Genomic DNA, 19,241 nt, shown 5'->3' with positions numbered 1-19,241 from the left:
GCCGTTTGCCGAGTGAGTTTGTTTTTGTACAACAGACCAAACTTGTTCCACAAACATTCTTTTTCTCTGTAGCCTTCAACAAACTTCACATTCAAATCATCGCCCCACTTTTTCAGTGGCATATCGAACTTTTAATCGCGAAACACAAAACGAAACAAAAGGCACGTGCACTCTCTGAAACTGGAGGCCCAACTGGACTGGAACGCCTCCTGTCATTCACATGATTCAAGTGAGTCACGCCAGTTGAATTTTCGGTGTTGGGGGGAACTGGGCTAGTCTGAAACCTACTCATGAGGCCAGTCAACTGGGGCGACTTTTTTTCACTGGACTGGAGCGTAAGGACGCCACTGCCATCCAGTGGCGTCCTAACTGATAATTCTGCACCATAAACTCCATAAGTTATCTACATCCAATATATTCTACGAAATTGAAAGGAAGATCTTGCAAACAAACCATTTCAGAAATCAATATATCTAACTCCATTTATTTAGGACTAAAACTACAAACAATTTTTAATTATTCATCAAAGTATCTTTGAGAGTAATTTGTTTTTTGGCTTCTCGGAAAGGTGTTGAAGTCGAAGACTGTACTACAAATTTCTTTTCTTACTTGTAGTTTTTCCATGTCCTTTATAATCTTCCTCCTTTTCAGACTGTCAAATGCTTGTTTAAAATCGATGAATAGCATTTGCATGTTAATGTTGTGCTCATAGCTTTTTACAACCACTTGCTTTATAGTATGTATGGCATCTACTGTAGATTTTTTCAGTTTATCATTTATTAAAGTTGTTAGTATTTTGTATACGGTATTAAGCAAACTAATACCTCTATAATTACTACATATGTTGGGATTTCCTCCTTTTAGTATTGGTATAATCAATCTTGGCATTGCTTCTGTTTCCCATACTCTTTCTATGATCTTAACTATCTTGTACTTTAGTTTATCTCCTCCATATTTTATTAATTCATTCACTATTTCGTCTGGTCCTCCTATTTTATTGTGTTTTGATGAGTGGTGCAGTTATGTCTCATTATCAGATTGTTTATTTCATTTTATAATAACAAGGATGTTTAAACCTCACAATGGATTTATTCATTTTTGTAACAAGTATTTTATATACTATTTTTAAGATAATAAATGAAATTGAGCTAAACTTTTATTTAGTAAGAGTTACAGTGAGGATCAGATTGAACTAATCACACTTAATGAGTTTCCTAGTCATAAAACACTCTCTACTACCTACAATATTATATTTCCTCAGAATATATTTGTTAATTTTATGAATCTTTAAAAATAAATATTGTACATATTACATAATAGCTTAAAACTTCCTATTTCACCCACACTACTCAATAAAAATCTTTAAGAAAACAATTTTCTATTGGAACAAGTATTTACAAAATGCTACTAGATAAACATAATTGTCATGTAATATTGGTTGGTCTAGGTCTCAGAATTAGTTTACCACTGTCGTCACAAGACATATTGAAATCTCCTAAAACTTCTCGTGTCCTTGAGGTGATTATTGAAGCTGCAATTACTCTTTTATGTACTCCAAGTAACAATATCACAACTGAAAGTAGAATATTTATTAATGTGGTTACTTCAAACAATGATTTTAAATAAAATTACTATAATAGAAGTGAATAACATTTGAAAAAATATGCAGAATTTGAAATTTTAAGTAGCATAATTAAGTTTTTAAGCATTATTGAACTTACTTAAAACTATTGTAGACAGAATGAAAAATGGATGATTAGTTAAAGATTGTGATAAAGAGACTATCCGAGTTTCTGGATCAAATATCCATTGACTAGCCCCCGTTGCAACGCACAGGGAAACGCCAAGAAGTACAACTAAAAAGTATTCAATTAAACACAGTTTGACATAATTTTTAGAATACTAACTTCTCCATCTCGTTGTAGAAGGATGTAAACAAGCTATTACTTCAGTCAGACGCCTTTCAAAAGCTTTCAAATCTGCAACAACATCTATTTTATAGGTAAACATAATGTTTCTTTAAGTAGAATGGTAATACCTTCACATGCTGTTTGTTCTAAAGACATTCTTCGGATTTAATTGGAACTCGTCCAATAGTCACTTTATTTTCTAAAATGTTACATTTATTATCGATTCAAATACTCAAAATCAAACATCTACAATGAAACTTAACCTTACTTTTGAAAATACTGCCAACAAAAATGACAGCTTGTATAAAAATCCCACTGAGAGAAAAAAACATTTAACTGTATTATATTTTTCGTAATACTTTCCACTAAAAACCATAGAATAGAAATTATATGAGTTCTTTTGATAAATCAGTCACCGTTTATTCTTTATTTCGTATTTTATTAATGGATATTATTTTTTGACTTTTTCAATGTACATCCTTGTACAATGTACCTTTCAAAGTATTCAGTATGATCCGCAGCTCTAATAAAAAAAGAAGAAGTGGAAGACCCGAGAATCAATTTGCTTAAAAAAGTTCATTAAAATGAGTTATAGTGCTTATTGTATATTAAATATCAGAAAATGCATAATAACAAAATTTTCTCTTTCTTTTCCAAAAAATGGTTACGCAAAAAAAGATTCCGGTAGTAAGTGTCTTTTTCTCAAATATTCACCCTATTTCATGGATTAATTACAAATAAAAAATGATAACTTTTTCATAAATTATACTTTTAAGGTATAAGTATGATAGGAGGAACCTTAAAGAAAAAGAAATTAAGTAAATTGGGACCTATCACAGAGAAAAAACTATTACCAGTTGAAGAAGATCCCAATAAATTGGTTTCATACGTTTGTGGTACTAATATTTACAAAACTGGAGAAGATGTAATTTTAAAAGAAAATTCTGAGTATCCAGATTGGTTATGGAACATAAGGTTAGGCCCTCCCCCCACATTAGAAGAATTGGATCCAGATTCAAAGGAGTATTGGAGAAAAATAAGAAAAATGGGTATGAGAAGAAATAACCAAATGGCAAAATTCAAAAAACTGTAAATAAAATGTATAGATATTTTTGTGGGTTTACATTTAATTTAACAAAGAAAGTCCACTATTCATATATATGAAGTTAAATAGAAAAATATCATAGTGTCAAGTAATATCTTATTGCCTTGTTGTTTATTTTTTAAATAAAGTAATGTACATTTTTATCTTACTGATTTTCAAACTATTAATGATTTATTTGGACTAAAACAAGCTGAATATTGATTAAAAGCAAAATGCTTTCAAATAATATAGAGCTTAATTTTTGAAGAAAACAAACTAGTAATAGTTTTTAATAAGATTTGTTGATATAGAATCTACTGGTTAACACAATGACAATGACTTCCATGCAATTTTATTCACTTATTTTAAATCATGAAAAATACTAATTTATATACAAATTTATCACTCAAAGATATAGAAAATGGACTTTTTAAAGAAGTTTTATTTCTCAGTTGAATTATACAAAAAAAAATAGGGTCGGGGAAATTATGAGTTATTTCATAGTTGGCAATCAGCATGTTGAATTGTTTTTGAAAGGACAGTAATATATTAATAATCTGTTACTTAATACCATATGAAAAACTATTGTAATAAAACTGATCAAGGTAATTAGGTCATGGTCATTTGATATGATCCTTTCTACCTAACGAAATCATTACATTATAGCACGGTCTAACACACAGATCTTCAAATGAGGGCAGCAGGGAAGTCCAAATAACGGGTACATAATTATCTTACTTTGTAGCCACCAGGTCGGCGTTGTGAGAGAAACAACTTAACATTGCCAAATGATGTAACATGACAAATTGGTCTGGGTTTGAACACTGCTTTATAGTAAAATGTTGAACAACATAATAATAAATAATGTGCTTCTTCAAAAATTATTATAAGCACAAAATGAGAAACAGACTCAATCAATTCGGACTGCTATATCAACTCAAAAGATTGAAGAAACATTAACTGAATTTAATAAGACCATTGCTCTTCTGAATGTTACCAAGATGTAATTTGTGCAATATTGGATTGTGTGTATTTAATGGAAGTAGACCTTGCTATTCCTTGTGGAAGAGTCCTTGGGTAGTTATTGTGACTTGGGGTTTCAATATTTTTCGACATTTCAGCTTAGTGGCATAAAACTTTAGTGTAAAATCAGCCTGAGAGGGTAAATCAATGATAACTCTTCAATTCTAATTATTATACAACTAAATAAATTTCATGGAAGAATTGACGCATGAAAAACGTAATAATCAAATGAAATTGTATATCAAGTTTTGAAATTTACTCCAAAAATTGAACGCGATAACCACAGAACATACCCTAAGATGTTATGTTCTGTGGCGAAAACTGTGAATAAAATCTTGTTATAGATTAAGATCCAAACGGATAGGTGATCTATCTGATCATTAATTTCGAAAAATCCTAAACTGATTTTAGTTAAGTGATCAAGGAAATAAATTAAGCCACGGTCTTACATGTAAGATCGTGAATTAAATTGATATTCTTCTTCACTTAGTTTTTGTGCTCCACCTTGTATGAATTGGTTTTCGTATTTAACATAATTCAGTATATTCCTACTATTATTTTGATTTTCTGCGGTATCGATTGAGCATATTGAAGAACAAAATTACGAGGGTTACATAATTTTTCAATTGGTAGCAGCGCGTTGCAACGACCCAGTATTTCATAAACCTATTCAATTAATATCTGTTCCATGTTCTTTGACATTGCTTTCATGTTATTTGTGATTACACTTACCTACTCTAAGCATAACACTGCATAGTCGAAAAATCCACGTTTCCAGGAGGAAATTTCGCACTTTTTGAAATAATCAAAATAATGAGATCTAAAAACCAACAAATAACTCCGCACACAAAAGCTTAGGGAAAAATCATTTGGTTACCCTGCGGCAGCCATTTTTAAATGGGCATCAACTCATTTTGACAGTTCATTAGATTCCCTCATGGCGAGTGACAAACATAAAAGAAGTTTTACTTTATATCAATGAAAAAACAAGAAGAAGAACCCGGTGTTAATTTTGTACCTCAACTGAAATTACTAGTTTTTTATAAGTTCAAAACTTCATGTTCAAATGATTAAAAATTTGATCATTCACAACCCATTAAAATATAAGATAAAAATCGGTTTCCTCGTTTAGTGATTGATGGAGTCATGTAAAAACATGGCGCAATGGGTTGGCTATTTGGTTTCAATTAAATGTGCTGATGATATTGGAACCTTTCAAGGAGAGATTATCTCAGCAAGTGCATCGGCAATAACTTTAACTAAAGTATTTTGTAATGGATTTCCTTGTGATCAAAATGAAATAAAAATCAGGTACAAATAAAACTAACATCTGTGATATATTATTTAAAATGTTTATCTAGTAATTACTGCTAGTAGTTTTACTTTCAAAATTATTTTTAATTACTCATTTTTTCAATTTTAGAGCTGATTGTATCTTAGATTTAAAATTAATTGACAAACAAAAAGACAATTTAGAGGAGCCTAGCATTATTACTATAGCAAAACCTATTGCTAAAAGGGTTACAAGGACTCAGAGTACATCAGAAACACATAATACAATTAATAAAAACCCAGAAAGTACTGGAGTACATAATAAATCTAAACCTATTGATATAGAGGTTGGTATTATTTTATAATTAAAGTTATTTTATAGGTTATTCCAAACTTAATCCTAAATTAATAAAAAGTTATTGAAAACTGAAAGACCTCGACGCAATAAAACATCTCTAGAATGTATATACAATAATATTTTTCTTGCTGTTTAGCAGAACAGATACCAAAATAATAGATTATTTCTAAAGTATATTTTAATAAACTAATAATTTTAATATTGCTCATTTGAAGTATAAAATAATGGAAAAAATTAACAAAATAACCTCTGAGGTCATATAAACTATACGAGAATTCTAAAATCGCCTCGTTTATTGTAAAGAAGTGAATGGTATTCATTTTGAACATTTAATTTAAGTACATTAAAAAATACATTCTAAATATTACGTGACATTATTATTTTCATTCTATGTAAAGCTTTGGGATAGAGACATTATCACAATTTTACTCAGTTATTTTAAAAAAACTTTCTATTGCTGAACAGAGGGCTGAAATATTTTTCCAACAACGTGCCACACCACTCCCTTTCTTATTTAAAATTTTCTAGTGGGTGCTTATAATTCAAAGGTGCTGCAGGAGGATAATCTTTTCATACTGTAAATTGTCAATTTAAAAATAAAAATCTATCTGTTTCTGGTTTTTCTCTTTTGGTACATTATAACATCTAAATTGAATTTATTCCATTCATATGGACTGCATTATATATTAATAACTATTAGATTTTTTAAAATCAGTTTCACTGTTGCATCTGATTTTAATTAGAATAGAGTTTAAGGTTTTCCAAAAATTCTTGTGTACACTATAGCCCAAGAGCCCACGACGGCCAGACCTTCGTTATAAAAGCTGAAAATTTCTCTGTGTATGTATCCAACTGAGGTAAGAATGACCCCCCTACTATTAAGTTCTGATTGTGGTTACTTGGGCAGGTAAAAGGTAGTAAAGTTGTATAAAATAGTACCTAAAATTCTTAAAAGTATAAACTCAAATTTATTAATATTTTCTTCATTATAATTATACTTTCATTATAGTATGAAAGTTGAATTTTATTAACAGGGTGTTTCTATATTCAATCGATAAATGCTCTACCACAAAGAGGTCTCAATAAAAAATAAATTAAATGGAGCAATTTATACGCGTTTTCTGGAAGAAATGGATGAATTGTTGGAGAATGTATCGTTAAATATTAGACAATACATGTGGTTTCAACACGATGGGGCATCTGTTCATTTTATTTGTTGTGAACTACTTACGCTTAATCATTATTTGAAATTAAATGAATAATTTATTAATTTTTAAATTACTTACGTGCTTGTGGACATTTCTTTAGAGATAAATTTCTACAACACTGTTTATTTTAGCTCCATAAAGGGTAATCAAATTTTCAACTAATAATAATCAGGCAATTTAAAACAAAATTAAAAAAGAATTTGCTCCAGTGGCATAAAAATAGAGAGATAAAAGTGACAACTAACCCTGAAACGCCCCACTGGTTAAATTTTTTCAGAGTTTTTTAAGTCACCATTTTGGGGAAAAAAATTTAAAGGCGTTCTTGATGTATGGCAAATTTTTGATTTTGATTTAAAATATTGAACACTCTATAACTCAGCAACTAGGCCCCATAACCTCTTTGTGGTAGAGCATTTATCGATTGAATATAGAAACACCCTGTTAATAAAATTCAGCTTTCATACTATAATGAAAGTATAATTATAACGAAGAAAATATTAACAAATTTGAGTTTATACTTTTAAGAATTTTAGGTACTATTTTATACAACTTTACTACCTTTTACCTGCCCAAGTAACCACAATCGGAACTTAATAGTAGGGGGGTCATTCTTACCTGTGTTAGAGACATATGCAGAGAAATTTTCAGCTTTTATAAAATAACTAAGGTCTGGCCGTCGTGGGCTCTTGCTCTACTAGGGATATTTCAAAGAATCCATTTTCACAAAACATAGATAATAATTTTTTATGCTAATTTGAATAATTAATATAAATGTTTACGTATAAATTGTCAGCAATTTACTCAATGAAATATACCGTAAATAATAATATTCATATATAATCCTGTCTGGACACATTAAAAATCCACTCAGGATGATTTTTACGCATTGTACCATAAAATGCATATTGTTGGAATTCATCTTATGTGTTTGTAATCTAAAACACTGTCGAAAACTTGAAAAAAAAGAGTGATTTTTACAATTTAATTATTGAAATATTTTTTTTAATCATTATAAAAAAATAGTTCACACACATGTATTAATAGATTCTTTTTGATTTTTTGTTCTCAGCAAATTAAAAAAAATAATTTTTAAGTAATATTTGACAAGTAGGAGTATCGTACAAAAAAAGTGGCAATTGAAATTATCGCTGCAGGTTCCTACACCATGCTTTTCCCGCCATGTTCTTTTGGTACATTTTTTTGTGAAATTGATGGTAAAGTTTCCAAGACATCATTTTTTATTACTACTAGAAATAAATATAGTTGGAATGTCTATAATAAAATTGTCAATATTAATGTCCCGAGTGCATGTCAAATTGTCGATAATTTAATTTTAATTACGAGTGCGCGAATGCGCACGAGAGGAAATTATGAGACAATTTGACATGCACGAGAGGGCATTTTGGCAGACTATTTCCTGAGAAAAATTTAATTTAAAATAAACAATAATTGTTCCTTTTCTTAAAATATATAATTAAAACCAAATGATGTTTATTAATCCTAGACGAAAATTTGGCACTAGTGCAAATTATCGATAATTTGCACTAGTGCAGTATTATCGCTGAAATTTGATCGTTACTAGGTAAACATAAAATATTACAGCTTTTTGGTTGGCTTAAATTTTTCGAAGGAAATAGTCATCAGTATTAAAATCTTTAGAACTTGTAATAAGCTCTGATTTAGTCTGTAATAATTGGATTAAAAGCCGGGTTTAATACCGTTTGTTTCAAAGTTTTATATTTTAAGAGACTATCATAATTGGGAGGTCTTATCAGTCGTAATTGCCAGGGTCATATGTATGCAATCTCCTTGAACGCACTCATTCTATTTTATAAAGGCTCTCCAGAGGCGGAGAGTTCTTCAAGGGTGTTTGGTGTTGAAGCAAGGCTCTTCTACTAGCTCTTCCAAGAGCTTCACAGTTGCAAAAAATATGTATTGTAGTTTTCCCTTCTATTCAAGAATCAACAGTACAGATCTTCAAACCTGTATGTCTTGATCTGTGATAACCGGCTTCCACTTGCTCTGTGGTTAGGCTTTCTAGTTCCTCTACTGTCCCCCTCTAGTTAGCTGCAGTATCATCCCCACTCAGTCTGAGAATTTTGATATGATAGCTTCTTAGATTCCCATAGCTTAAGATCTTCCTCAATCCGTTAATAAGATTCCCAATGCATTGTTCTAAACTATCAACTGACTTGTGATATTTTTTGGAGAATTGTATACATATGAGAAATTCTTGGGTGCAATATTTGAAATGGTTTTCTCCTGACTAAAATACATTTTTACTTGCAGGTAAAGCCATCAAATGAACCAACAAACAATTCTTTTAAAAATAATACCCCAAACAAAAAAGAAAAAATCAATAGAAAATGGATGAAAGGTTGGAAAGATGAAGAATGTTTTGGTATGTCAATGGAACAGAGCAATATCAGTAAAGATTTTGATTTTGAGAAAAATTTAGCCCTTTTCAATAAACAAGCTATTTGGGAGGAAATTAATGCTCATAAACCAGATGTTGTGAAACATCTTTATAATAGAAAGCCTACAAAATATAGGTATGTATTTGTATTTATAACTTTAGCAAAGTAAGTAAGTTTCTCAATCAAATATACCTACTTCTTCGAGAAAACTAATAATATTATTTTTACCTTTACATGTTGATTATAAATTAAGCATTTTATGAAAGAGAATTGCATAAAACAAACTGAATTATGTCTCGTTTACGTGCAATAGTTCCTAAGTGGACCAAACACAGCTCACAAATAGAGACCTCAATCTATCTCATGATTATATCAATAATGCAAACTTTGAATTCTCTCAGTGCACAAATAGTACACTATTCATTAACTACTACTAATATTTTTTCGTGTTACAACAGCCCTGTGGATTTTCGTGAATTAATATTACATGGGAGATTTCAATAGATTTTTGATACTTTCTCTATATGAACTTGGGAGAATTCCTAAATCCGAAAGATTGTTTACTCCTAATACATAGAAGTTTTTATTAAAAAAAGTATGGATGTTTTAAATTTTCAAAATTAATCAAATACTACTAATTTTTATTGAATATAATTATCTAAAAAAGTACGTCACGACGAGCTGAATCGATATGTATATGGGAAAGTACTGCGACTAGTGCTTTGAAAATTCGCTTGCATGTGTTTTCAGAAATGCTCGTTACAGCTAAAATAATTCTTTTCTGAAACTTCCGGTTATACCGGAAGTGGACCAAACTCCGTTATTTTAAACGGAATGCTATGGTTTTCATTAAATTTCTGGAATCTACGCGAAATTTCAGTATAACTTTATATAAGACATTGTATGCCTTTAACCCACCATTTTTTAATTATTTCACATTTTCGAAATTTTTGTACACATGCAGCCCTCCACCAAAAAAATTATATTTCTAAGTTTAAGTGAGTCGGGTCTAATATTTTTGGGATTTGGACAAATAACACTTACAGCTTTCAAAATCTGTGAAAACCTTGACAAAAATTTATATCGGGTGTTCAGGCAATGGTGGCGAATTTCGCTATATAAAAACTTCGAAAACTTCTCGTTACCATTGTCTACGCTTTAAAATAAGGGGACTTCGTTAGTAAATTCATATATCTCAAGTTAACGGTTTTTGTAGAAACTTGAAAAAACTGAAATCTTCATGGTTTTTATTTATCGTTTGTCTGAAGCGACCAAAAAAAAACAAACCCTATCACATTCCCCTATATTACCTGCAAATTTGCACTTTTCTATTTATATCTCATCACAAGTGATGCAGGAAATATTTTTAAAAAAGCGAATTTCTTCATGAACCTCTTTTATTTTTTATAAAACTGCATAATAAAATCATTTTACTATAAATCTGTTAAAACTACATAATTCTGATTTTAACATAAATCTAAAACTGAACATACTGTAGACTAGCACAGTTTACTGTGTGTCCCTGTTAATAATAACCTTTGTGTTTGAAAATAGTCACTAAAAGAAATGACAAAATTGTTGTTTGAATGTTAAACAATAGAATAAGTCTTTATTAATAAAAATATTATATATTCAGTTATGATGGAAAGATGCAATTATAAAAGGAATTTCAATTAACTGTATACAAAGGAGAAAATAATTTGACTAAGGATGTAACAACTCTGTACGATTTTGCTCATTTGAAATTGAATCTACTTTTCACTAGTTAAATAAATAGATGTTTCCACTTGTTATTTACCAGGGATAATAATACCTGAACTTCTGAAGCCGAGTAGTATTATGATAAATTTAATTACTAGATGAAAAGTTTTTACATTTTACAAATTTCTAATATTTAACCCACCAGACCATTTTGACAGTTCTAAGATGATGTAAACAAATGATTTGGAATATAATATGTAATGTGAAAATATTGAAAACCAAATTTCCTAAAAATTGTGAATATTCATATATTATTCTTAGAACTTATTGCTATATTTAACATGCTTTTATTAGCCTTACCTGTATGTGGTTTTGAGAGATTTTTTGTTTGTAACTCTCAAAGTGAGCAATTAGGCTATTACTGTTAATATATCTCACCACTTTAATTGCGTTCATTAGTCGAGCGGGCTAAAGCGTTTTCTATTTACATCGAAACAAATTTTATAACTGTCTGCTATCTGTTTGAGATTTAATGTACTACCTGCATCAGTATTACTTTAGAATTTAACACCTTAATTTTATTATGTTGTTCGAGAACAATTCATGCACCTTCTGTTTGAGATTTGCAATACAAATAACTAGAAAAAAAATTTATTTTTGACATTAAACCGAACTAAAAAGTGGAAAATATAGTTTAAAGAAACTAAAAAACACGCTTTTAAAGCAAATCAAACTATTTTTTTTAAATAGGTTTAAAACAATAATGATTGAAAAATTCTAGTATTATTGTGAAAAAAGAGTGGAGCGCTATGTTCCATATTTCTCAAACATCGAGAGCCGACGTTTTTTTCACAATAATACTAGTATTTTTCATTCATTATTGTTTTGAGCTTATATTAAAAAAATATTCCCAACATTTTAATTTGATGTTCTTGAAACTATATTTATATATTTTGATAAAGATTGAAAGTAGTCGAAACGTCGTCAAATTTTTATTTTTAAATGTCATTTGACAGAGAATTGAAAGATGCATCTCTAGATAATTGATACAAAAATATTGATATCGATGATCTGTTTATAAATTTTCAAAAAAATAAATGTATTATCGTTGTCATTTTTGACTTGGGCGGTGTTAGAACTCAAGAGATGATTCGTAGTATTTCTATTTATCAAATATTTCAGACATGATGAAAACGTTATAACGACATGTCCGGCTTCATACAGACAAATAACAGTACCGAAACAAGATTTTTGTGAATACGTAACTGATGATGGTTTGATTATACCCAGTATATCCAGGGCATTAAGAAGACGGTTGTGGGAAGTTGCCGAAAGAGTTGGTCTTACATGGGAAAAGAGGATAGACTTGATAGGAAGGGCAGCTTGCGAAATATCTATACAACTTTTGGGCGGCGGACATAGATTAAATCCACGTAACACACATCAGTGGCCCACTGTTGTTTTGTTATGCGGACCTCATAAGTAAGTTTTTTTACACCTATTGTCTCGGTATATATGTATTTATTATCCAAGGATGTAATCCTCAGGATTACATAACCTTGATTCCATGTTTTCTACTATTCTTAGATTCTTAGGATGTCCTTGTACATGGTGCGGCAGTCAATCCTACATTTTTGATATGGCTGTGGATACGTAGAAAGTGAGCGGAGCGAGTTGTCATTGTTGCCGTTCTATTCCCCACCTCAAAAAGTTTCAGTCACCATGTAACAGTGGTCAAAACAACGAGCGTTTGTTTTATGAGCGTTTTATTAAATCGGGTTATGGATGACAAATTTTGAAAATATCGGTAAAACAACTAGCAAAGGAAGTGGCAATACGGGATCCGTTCGACCTCCTGAGAATGTTGAACGCGTGAAGGTTGCTGTAGGAAGAAGCCTGTGAAGGTCGGCGCGACGGCAGAGTGCCGCTCTTGGAAGCAGGCGGTTTGTTACGGTGAACGCAAAGGGGTATTCGGAAATGTTAAGGTCATTCTACATTCCTCAACTTCGTTAAAAAGCAGTGAATGATGAAACCTTATTCTAACAAGACGTAACCACAAACAACACAACCCTTGTGAGCATAATTATTGTTAATTGGATTGGCCTCCCTATTCGCCCAACCTCACACCATGTGATTTTTTCTTGTGAGGATTCCTGAAAAGTAAAATGTACGAAGAACAATCGCGTACAGTTGAAGAACTTAAGGAAAGGATCCGACTGGAAATCCTGATAATTCTTCAGCGCATGCTTAATGAAGTGATGGACAATTTCAGAATTAGCAAGAATTAACAAAAATTAGAAAGGAAGCCAACTGACTGGCCTTATATTTAAACGTTGATTAGTTACACTCACATTTTATCTAAGCTCTTTAATACACAATAAGATCATAATAATGAAATGTATCCGTTTATTTTTCACGGCCATTTCATAGGATTGACCGCCACACATTGTATATTGTAACTATATTCATCCAACAACTCATAATTCTAATAAATGATTATGTTTTCAACTTCTATTTTAAAAGCCTTAAAGATAATCTGCTCTGCAGTCTTACAATTCCCGAAAGTAATATTTTGGTAAATTGTCTAACATCATATTATTTTATAAATCTCTAAATTAAAAGTTTTCCTATCGCAGGATTGTCTGAATGCATTAAAGTGTATCTTCATTCTTTCACCCCATCCTAAATTTGATGTATTCCCACTAGCAGAGCCAGCATTATTAAAAGGAAATTTTTATTTACTGTTAATATTTCTTATCCATGTAAGGGTGATTATTATATTATGCTGCTGCCTTTTATTAATAGTAATTATGTATAGTTCATAATTATTCACACTGTCACTAAAAGTTTTGGTAATCCTAAGTTTTACTGAGCGCCCAAATTTCATATCTACAATTAGTGCAGTCATTGAAGCGTTATTGCTCTGAATTTTTTTACTGTGAACCGATTTGCATGAAATTTTGGAATTAGGTTCATCTTACCCTTAATTTCAAAAGAGAAAATGATCTGAACTCCGCACCCACCCTGGGTTGCCACCTCTTCTCGGTGGTGTAAATTTTTTTTTCAAAATAATGTTCCATAAAGTTTTTCAAAAAACCCAATACTTTTCAAGTTATTGGCAATTGAAAATTCGGAATTTTTTCACGTTTTCCATCGGTTTTTTCAATATCTCCAATAATATGCATTTTAACAAAAATGTTATGGAGAAAAAATTGTAAAAAGTAAACAACTGCAGAAATCGGTTTTTTATAAAGTGTTCTAAGTGCATTATTAAGCGAGATTTTAAAGATCAAAGCCGTTTTTTATTTTGTCTGAAATTTAATCGATGTATTCAATGCCACGTAGCGGGGAGCAGATACATTATATGCATTTTAATGAAATAGGGTTTTGTAGTGCTTGAAATAATTAAGTTAGAGAACACTTTACAATTTCACCCCTTAATATTAAACACGTTTTCTAGCGATAAAATGGCTCAATGTCAATTTTTCCATTAAAGGGTTGTTTACACCCGTTAAAAATAATAGGCGGAGCTCAGATCATTTTCACTTGTGAAATTAAGGGTAAGATGATAATTCCAAAATTTCATGCAAATCGCTTCACAGTAAAAAAATTCTGAGGTAAGACCCTATTTTCCGCTTCAACGACTGCTCTAAATTTAATACTTATGTGATTAGATATGTAAAGTTGTGATCTTATTAACTGGCTCTTGTTTAGTTTCGACCTTTCAAGTGTCAAGTGCCAAAAAACAAAAAGAATTTTTTATTGTTGCTCTTTACATTAAACAAATTTTTAAAAAAGTTCAGAACATACTACCTCTATATTTAATCACATTTTATTTTTCCCAGACAAGGAGCTATTGGAGTAAACACTGCCAGACAACTAGCAAGTCATGGTGTAGAGACTATAGTGTTCACAGTATCCATGGATGCAGCAATATTGAAAAAAGAAATTTCCCTGTACATGTTAACAAAGAATAGAGTACTGAATAACGTATCTGATTTACCAACTGTTTCGGATTTAATAATTGTGGCACTTTGTGAAGATACTGATAATCCCAAGCATTATCCCTTACTGTCTGATTGGGTAAACAAAAATAAGGCCCCCATTTTAGCATTGGATCCTCCTCCTACTGGAACTCCGGGTATAACTCCGAAATTCTCATTGCTACCAGTATTACCCTTACCACATTCATCCAATAATGGAAAATTATATTTATGTAATTTGGGTTTCCCCGTTGATATATTCAACGAAGTCGGGATAAAATATAAATCTCCTTTTGGACCTAAATTTGTAATACCTTTACACCCAAAAGAAGATTAAAACATACTAAGCATAATTATTGGTATAATGTTAAAAAGTCTAGATATATTTTGAAAAGTGCTTTTTTATTAATTTTTCAAGATATTTATAAGAGAAACGTTTGCTGTAAGCGACTCTTCCAATGAATCATGATTATTATTGATTTTCATATGATTGACTGTATTTTTATAAATTTGACTTGAATTTCATCGAATTGAACTTTGTCATTGTTATAATAAAAATTAATTTAAAAAGTATGTTTTTCTCTTACCTTAACTTTCTGATGAACAAACAAAAATTACAATGAACTTGGAAAAATGATTGAATAAGCGCAGTATAGCGAAAAAAGCTAGAATAGTCTAGAAACAATGAAATCTAAATTTGACTAGGGCAGCATAATGAAGGTAACAGTACACTAACAGGATGTAAGATTAATTTGAGAAATAGAATAAGAAAATATATATAGGAGTAGTTTTATGGAAAGAAGATAGGAAAAAAGAAATTAAGAATAACAAATTAATAATACAGACAAATTTATAATTAACTAAATGGGTCATTTTAAAATCCGTTGCAGAAAATCATGACAATAAATCTAGATTTTAAAAAAATTAATTACGGTTAATTTGGATGTGTAGGTATTCAATAACAACTCTGTTACCATAATATACTTACTAGCAGTTAAGCAACAAAAATATTTTGTTATTCTTCTTTGGAATCAATATTGAATAAGTCTTTATTCTCACATTTCACATGAAAAATCAAAGTATTGTTTATTCCTATCAGAGGAAGAATATTTGGATGATCTCTATTTAGAAGCACGTAACCAAATTTATTTTCAACAAGATGGAGCTCCTCCCCATCAGGTACACGAAGTAAGAATATTATTGGAAAGACTTTTTGAAGATATGTGGATTGCTACAAATGGTCCTACACGTTGGCCCCCTAGATCTCCTGATATAATCCTCTAGATTTTTACTTTTGGGGTTATGTCAAGAACGAGGTCTATAAAAGAAGATATACGATTCTTATCGAACTTCAAGATATTATAAGACACAGTATAGCATCCATCGACGGCAGAACCGTTTTAAAAGCTACGCAACGTGTCCTAAAGAATACTTGAAGGAAACGGCGATATTTTTGCACATTTAATCTAGTTTGTTTTTGTTTTTTTATACTGTAATAAAATATTTAGATTATACTTGAGTTTTATCTCAGCCAACTTGTTAAAAAAATAAATATCTAAAGCCAACTTGTTAGAGAGATGAATAAGTTGGTTATTTTTAGATTTAGACTAATGCTATATAAGAGCTTTTATATTCTGTGAATAGTTTGGAAAAGTTTGAGCGTGAAAAATACTGCTACATTGCTAATTTAACCGACTTCGTATCTACAATATTAAAAAAATTAGCAATGGTGCGCACTTAATATGAAACACCCTAAATATACCATTCTGGTAAAAAAATATCTTCATATTCATACAGTGCAACCTCGATATATATAATTTTTTTTATTCCCCTTGATTTTGTCTATATTTCCATTGTCGAAGAAGTTTTTTCAAAAAAAAAATACTAACTAAACAAACTATGTATGTAAAAAAAACTTATAATTTGTAATTTGTCACCGATACCGAAGAATTACAATATTGCACACAGACTAGTACGATGTCAATGTCAATGTTTTTAATATGGTGTAAGTTTTAGTCTAAAAGTTAACGTGTTAAAAGTGATTTTAATTTTTTTGTGCGATGGCAAATCGAAAAACAACCTATGAAGAAAAAATTGAAATGATAGAGGCTGTAAACACCAGTTGCAAGAAGAAATGTGATATTCTTAAAAAATTTGGTATACCAGCCACCACACTGTCTACAATAATGAAAAATACGGAAAACAAAGCATCTTCAAAGAGAATTAAAGGACCTGAATTCAAAGACATCGAAGAATGCGTTCTGCAGTGGTTGAAACAGTGCCGTGATAAAAACCTACCGATAAGTGGACCAATCATACAAGAAAAAGTGACGCAATTTGCTCAATAACTTGGTAGAAGTGAAAGTGATTTTTGTGCTAGTAATGGTTGGCTTCAAAATTTTAAGAAAAGCATTGAAATTGTTTCCAAAAGATAACTGGTGAAAGTGCAAGTGTCGACAATGAAGTGCGCACACAATAGAGTGAAAGTCTACCTTAACTATCCAAGGGATATAAAGCGGAGGATATATTCAATGCTCACGAGACTGGTCTTTATTACCAGTGCTTAACTGACAAAACCTTAACCTTTAAAGGGGATTCTTGCCATGGTGGGAAAGACAGTAAACTTAAAGTTACTGTACTGCTAGGAGCAAATCAAACGGGAAGTGTGAAACGTAAACTTTTAATGATTGCAAAAAATTCAAGATGTTTCAAAGGGGTTCGAAGTTTTCCTATGGACTATTCTGCAAATAAAAAATCTTAGATGAAATCTGAAATTTTTGGTCAGTTGTTAGCTGACCTGGACAAAGAATTGAGAAAAAAGAAAAAGTATTTATCGACAAATGCACAGCACATAGAGATATCCCAAAGCTCAAAGACATACAAATTGAATTTCTATTTCCAAATATAACCGTTAGATCAAGGAATAATAAAGAATTTTGAAGCTCTTTCCAGGAAGGAAGTTGTGCACCAGTTCCTTCGTGATATTGAAGACAATAACCCAACAAAAATGAATGCCCTTGACGCCATGTGGATAGCTTCAAAGGCTTGGAACAATGTTGCTGAAAAGACAATTGAGAACTGAGAAAGCGGGTTTAAAGAGCAGAATAAAAATGAGGAGGACTGTCCTTACATTATTGGTATGCAAGATGCAATTGAAACTCCCGATAGATGGAATGAAATTACAAAGGCACTGAACGTTAACGGACTTTCATTTGTTAATTTCGATGAAGAGCTGGCTGTATGCGGTATACTCAACGATGCAGACATTGTCCCATCCGTTTCGCAAGGTGCAGAAGGGGATGATGATGAGGAAGATAGCAATTTCGAGGATGTACTGGAGCAAAATCCTTCACTCCGTGATGCACGATGTGCCAGAAATTTCTACAAAATAAAACAGCAATGAGTGATCCAATCAATAGTTTATGGATGATGCAATGGATAAAGCGGCATTTACTGGCAGTAAGCAGACAACAATTTTGGATTTTATTAAATGAAATTTGATTATGTATTACTGTAATTTCATTTGATAATTAATACTGTACTGTATTTTACTTCATTATTGCAATTCGTAAGCTTTGTTTATTATGTATTACTGTCATAATGTATCTTTGAATTAAATAAAATATAATTTATCTTACTGCAGTGAGTTATATTTGCATTTACACCATAGTTTGCTCCATAATTCGCATTAAAACAAAATCATGAGGGTTTTGAACCTCAATATATTGAAGTCAGTCGAAAAACACCTCGATATTTCCAAGTTTTCACTAGTATTATGTACATCTCCATAAGTCTTAAATAGATTAAATATTTATAGTAATAACAGTTTCATTATGAATATTTTTATTTGAATGTCGGAAATTGAAAATGTCTGCTGCTTCCCGAAATGTTTTATACTTTATACTATCACACACTATTAGCACAATCTCAATTTTCTCTTTCAGACTTAATGTTGGTGGGATGTCTAACTTTTCATAAACAAATACGTCTGTCAAACATAAAACTATACAAAAGCCTACTTCGATTATATGTTTTAAAAAATTCCAGTGCATCCTAGATTATTATGCATTAATGTGCAAACTTAAATTTCCAACGTAATCGAAGAGAAAATGTAGAAAAAAATATTTTTTTAATGTAAATAAATAATGTTGAATATTTGAAAGCTATTTTTAATTCTAAACGTCTTTTCTTTATAACAATTTTCGATATTGTCAAAAAGAAAAGTACTTTACTCTAGAGCAAAAATCACATTTTTTGACAAACCTTGTAAATTCCAGAAGATTCT

At 30.7% G+C, this 19,241-nt stretch overlaps 3 protein-coding genes across 4 annotated transcripts; 2 read left to right on the top strand and 1 right to left on the bottom strand.

Moving 5' to 3' along the window:
- Positions 1-1,361: 1,361 nt before the first annotated feature.
- LOC130446463 (nuclear envelope phosphatase-regulatory subunit 1-like) lies at positions 1,362-2,322 on the bottom strand. Of its 2 annotated transcripts, none has more exons than XM_056782737.1 (4): positions 2,039-2,322; positions 1,908-1,991; positions 1,722-1,856; positions 1,362-1,573 (listed from the first exon to the last, which is right to left on the bottom strand). In XM_056782737.1, exons 1-4 carry the CDS (start codon positions 2,064-2,066, stop codon positions 1,425-1,427), a joined length of 396 nt encoding a protein of 131 aa, XP_056638715.1. In that variant the 5' UTR covers positions 2,067-2,322; the 3' UTR covers positions 1,362-1,424. The 2 variants fall into 2 exon arrangements, with proteins under 2 accessions (XP_056638715.1, XP_056638716.1); XM_056782738.1 differs by having other exon boundaries at positions 1,908-1,979.
- Positions 2,323-2,419: 97 nt separating this feature from the next.
- Positions 2,420-3,600, top strand: LOC130446462 (39S ribosomal protein L54, mitochondrial). The gene is made up of 2 exons (XM_056782736.1): positions 2,420-2,597; positions 2,687-3,600. Exons 1-2 carry the CDS (start codon positions 2,495-2,497, stop codon positions 3,001-3,003), a joined length of 420 nt encoding a protein of 139 aa, XP_056638714.1. The 5' UTR covers positions 2,420-2,494; the 3' UTR covers positions 3,004-3,600.
- A 1,117-nt stretch (positions 3,601-4,717) lies between these two features.
- On the top strand, positions 4,718-15,526 carry LOC130446690 (enhancer of mRNA-decapping protein 3). The gene is made up of 5 exons (XM_056783075.1): positions 4,718-5,328; positions 5,441-5,636; positions 9,145-9,407; positions 12,156-12,455; positions 14,819-15,526. The coding sequence occupies exons 1-5, from the start codon at positions 5,156-5,158 to the stop codon at positions 15,291-15,293; spliced, it is 1,407 nt and encodes a 468-aa protein (XP_056639053.1). The 5' UTR covers positions 4,718-5,155; the 3' UTR covers positions 15,294-15,526.
- Positions 15,527-19,241: the final 3,715 nt, after the last annotated feature.

This window comes from Diorhabda sublineata, chromosome 7 (genome assembly GCF_026230105.1).
Source record: "Diorhabda sublineata isolate icDioSubl1.1 chromosome 7, icDioSubl1.1, whole genome shotgun sequence".
NCBI classification, from domain to species: Eukaryota; Metazoa; Arthropoda; class Insecta; order Coleoptera; family Chrysomelidae; genus Diorhabda; species Diorhabda sublineata.
Note: the sequence above shows the minus strand (reverse complement) of the source record. Positions and strands in the feature narration are given on the sequence as shown.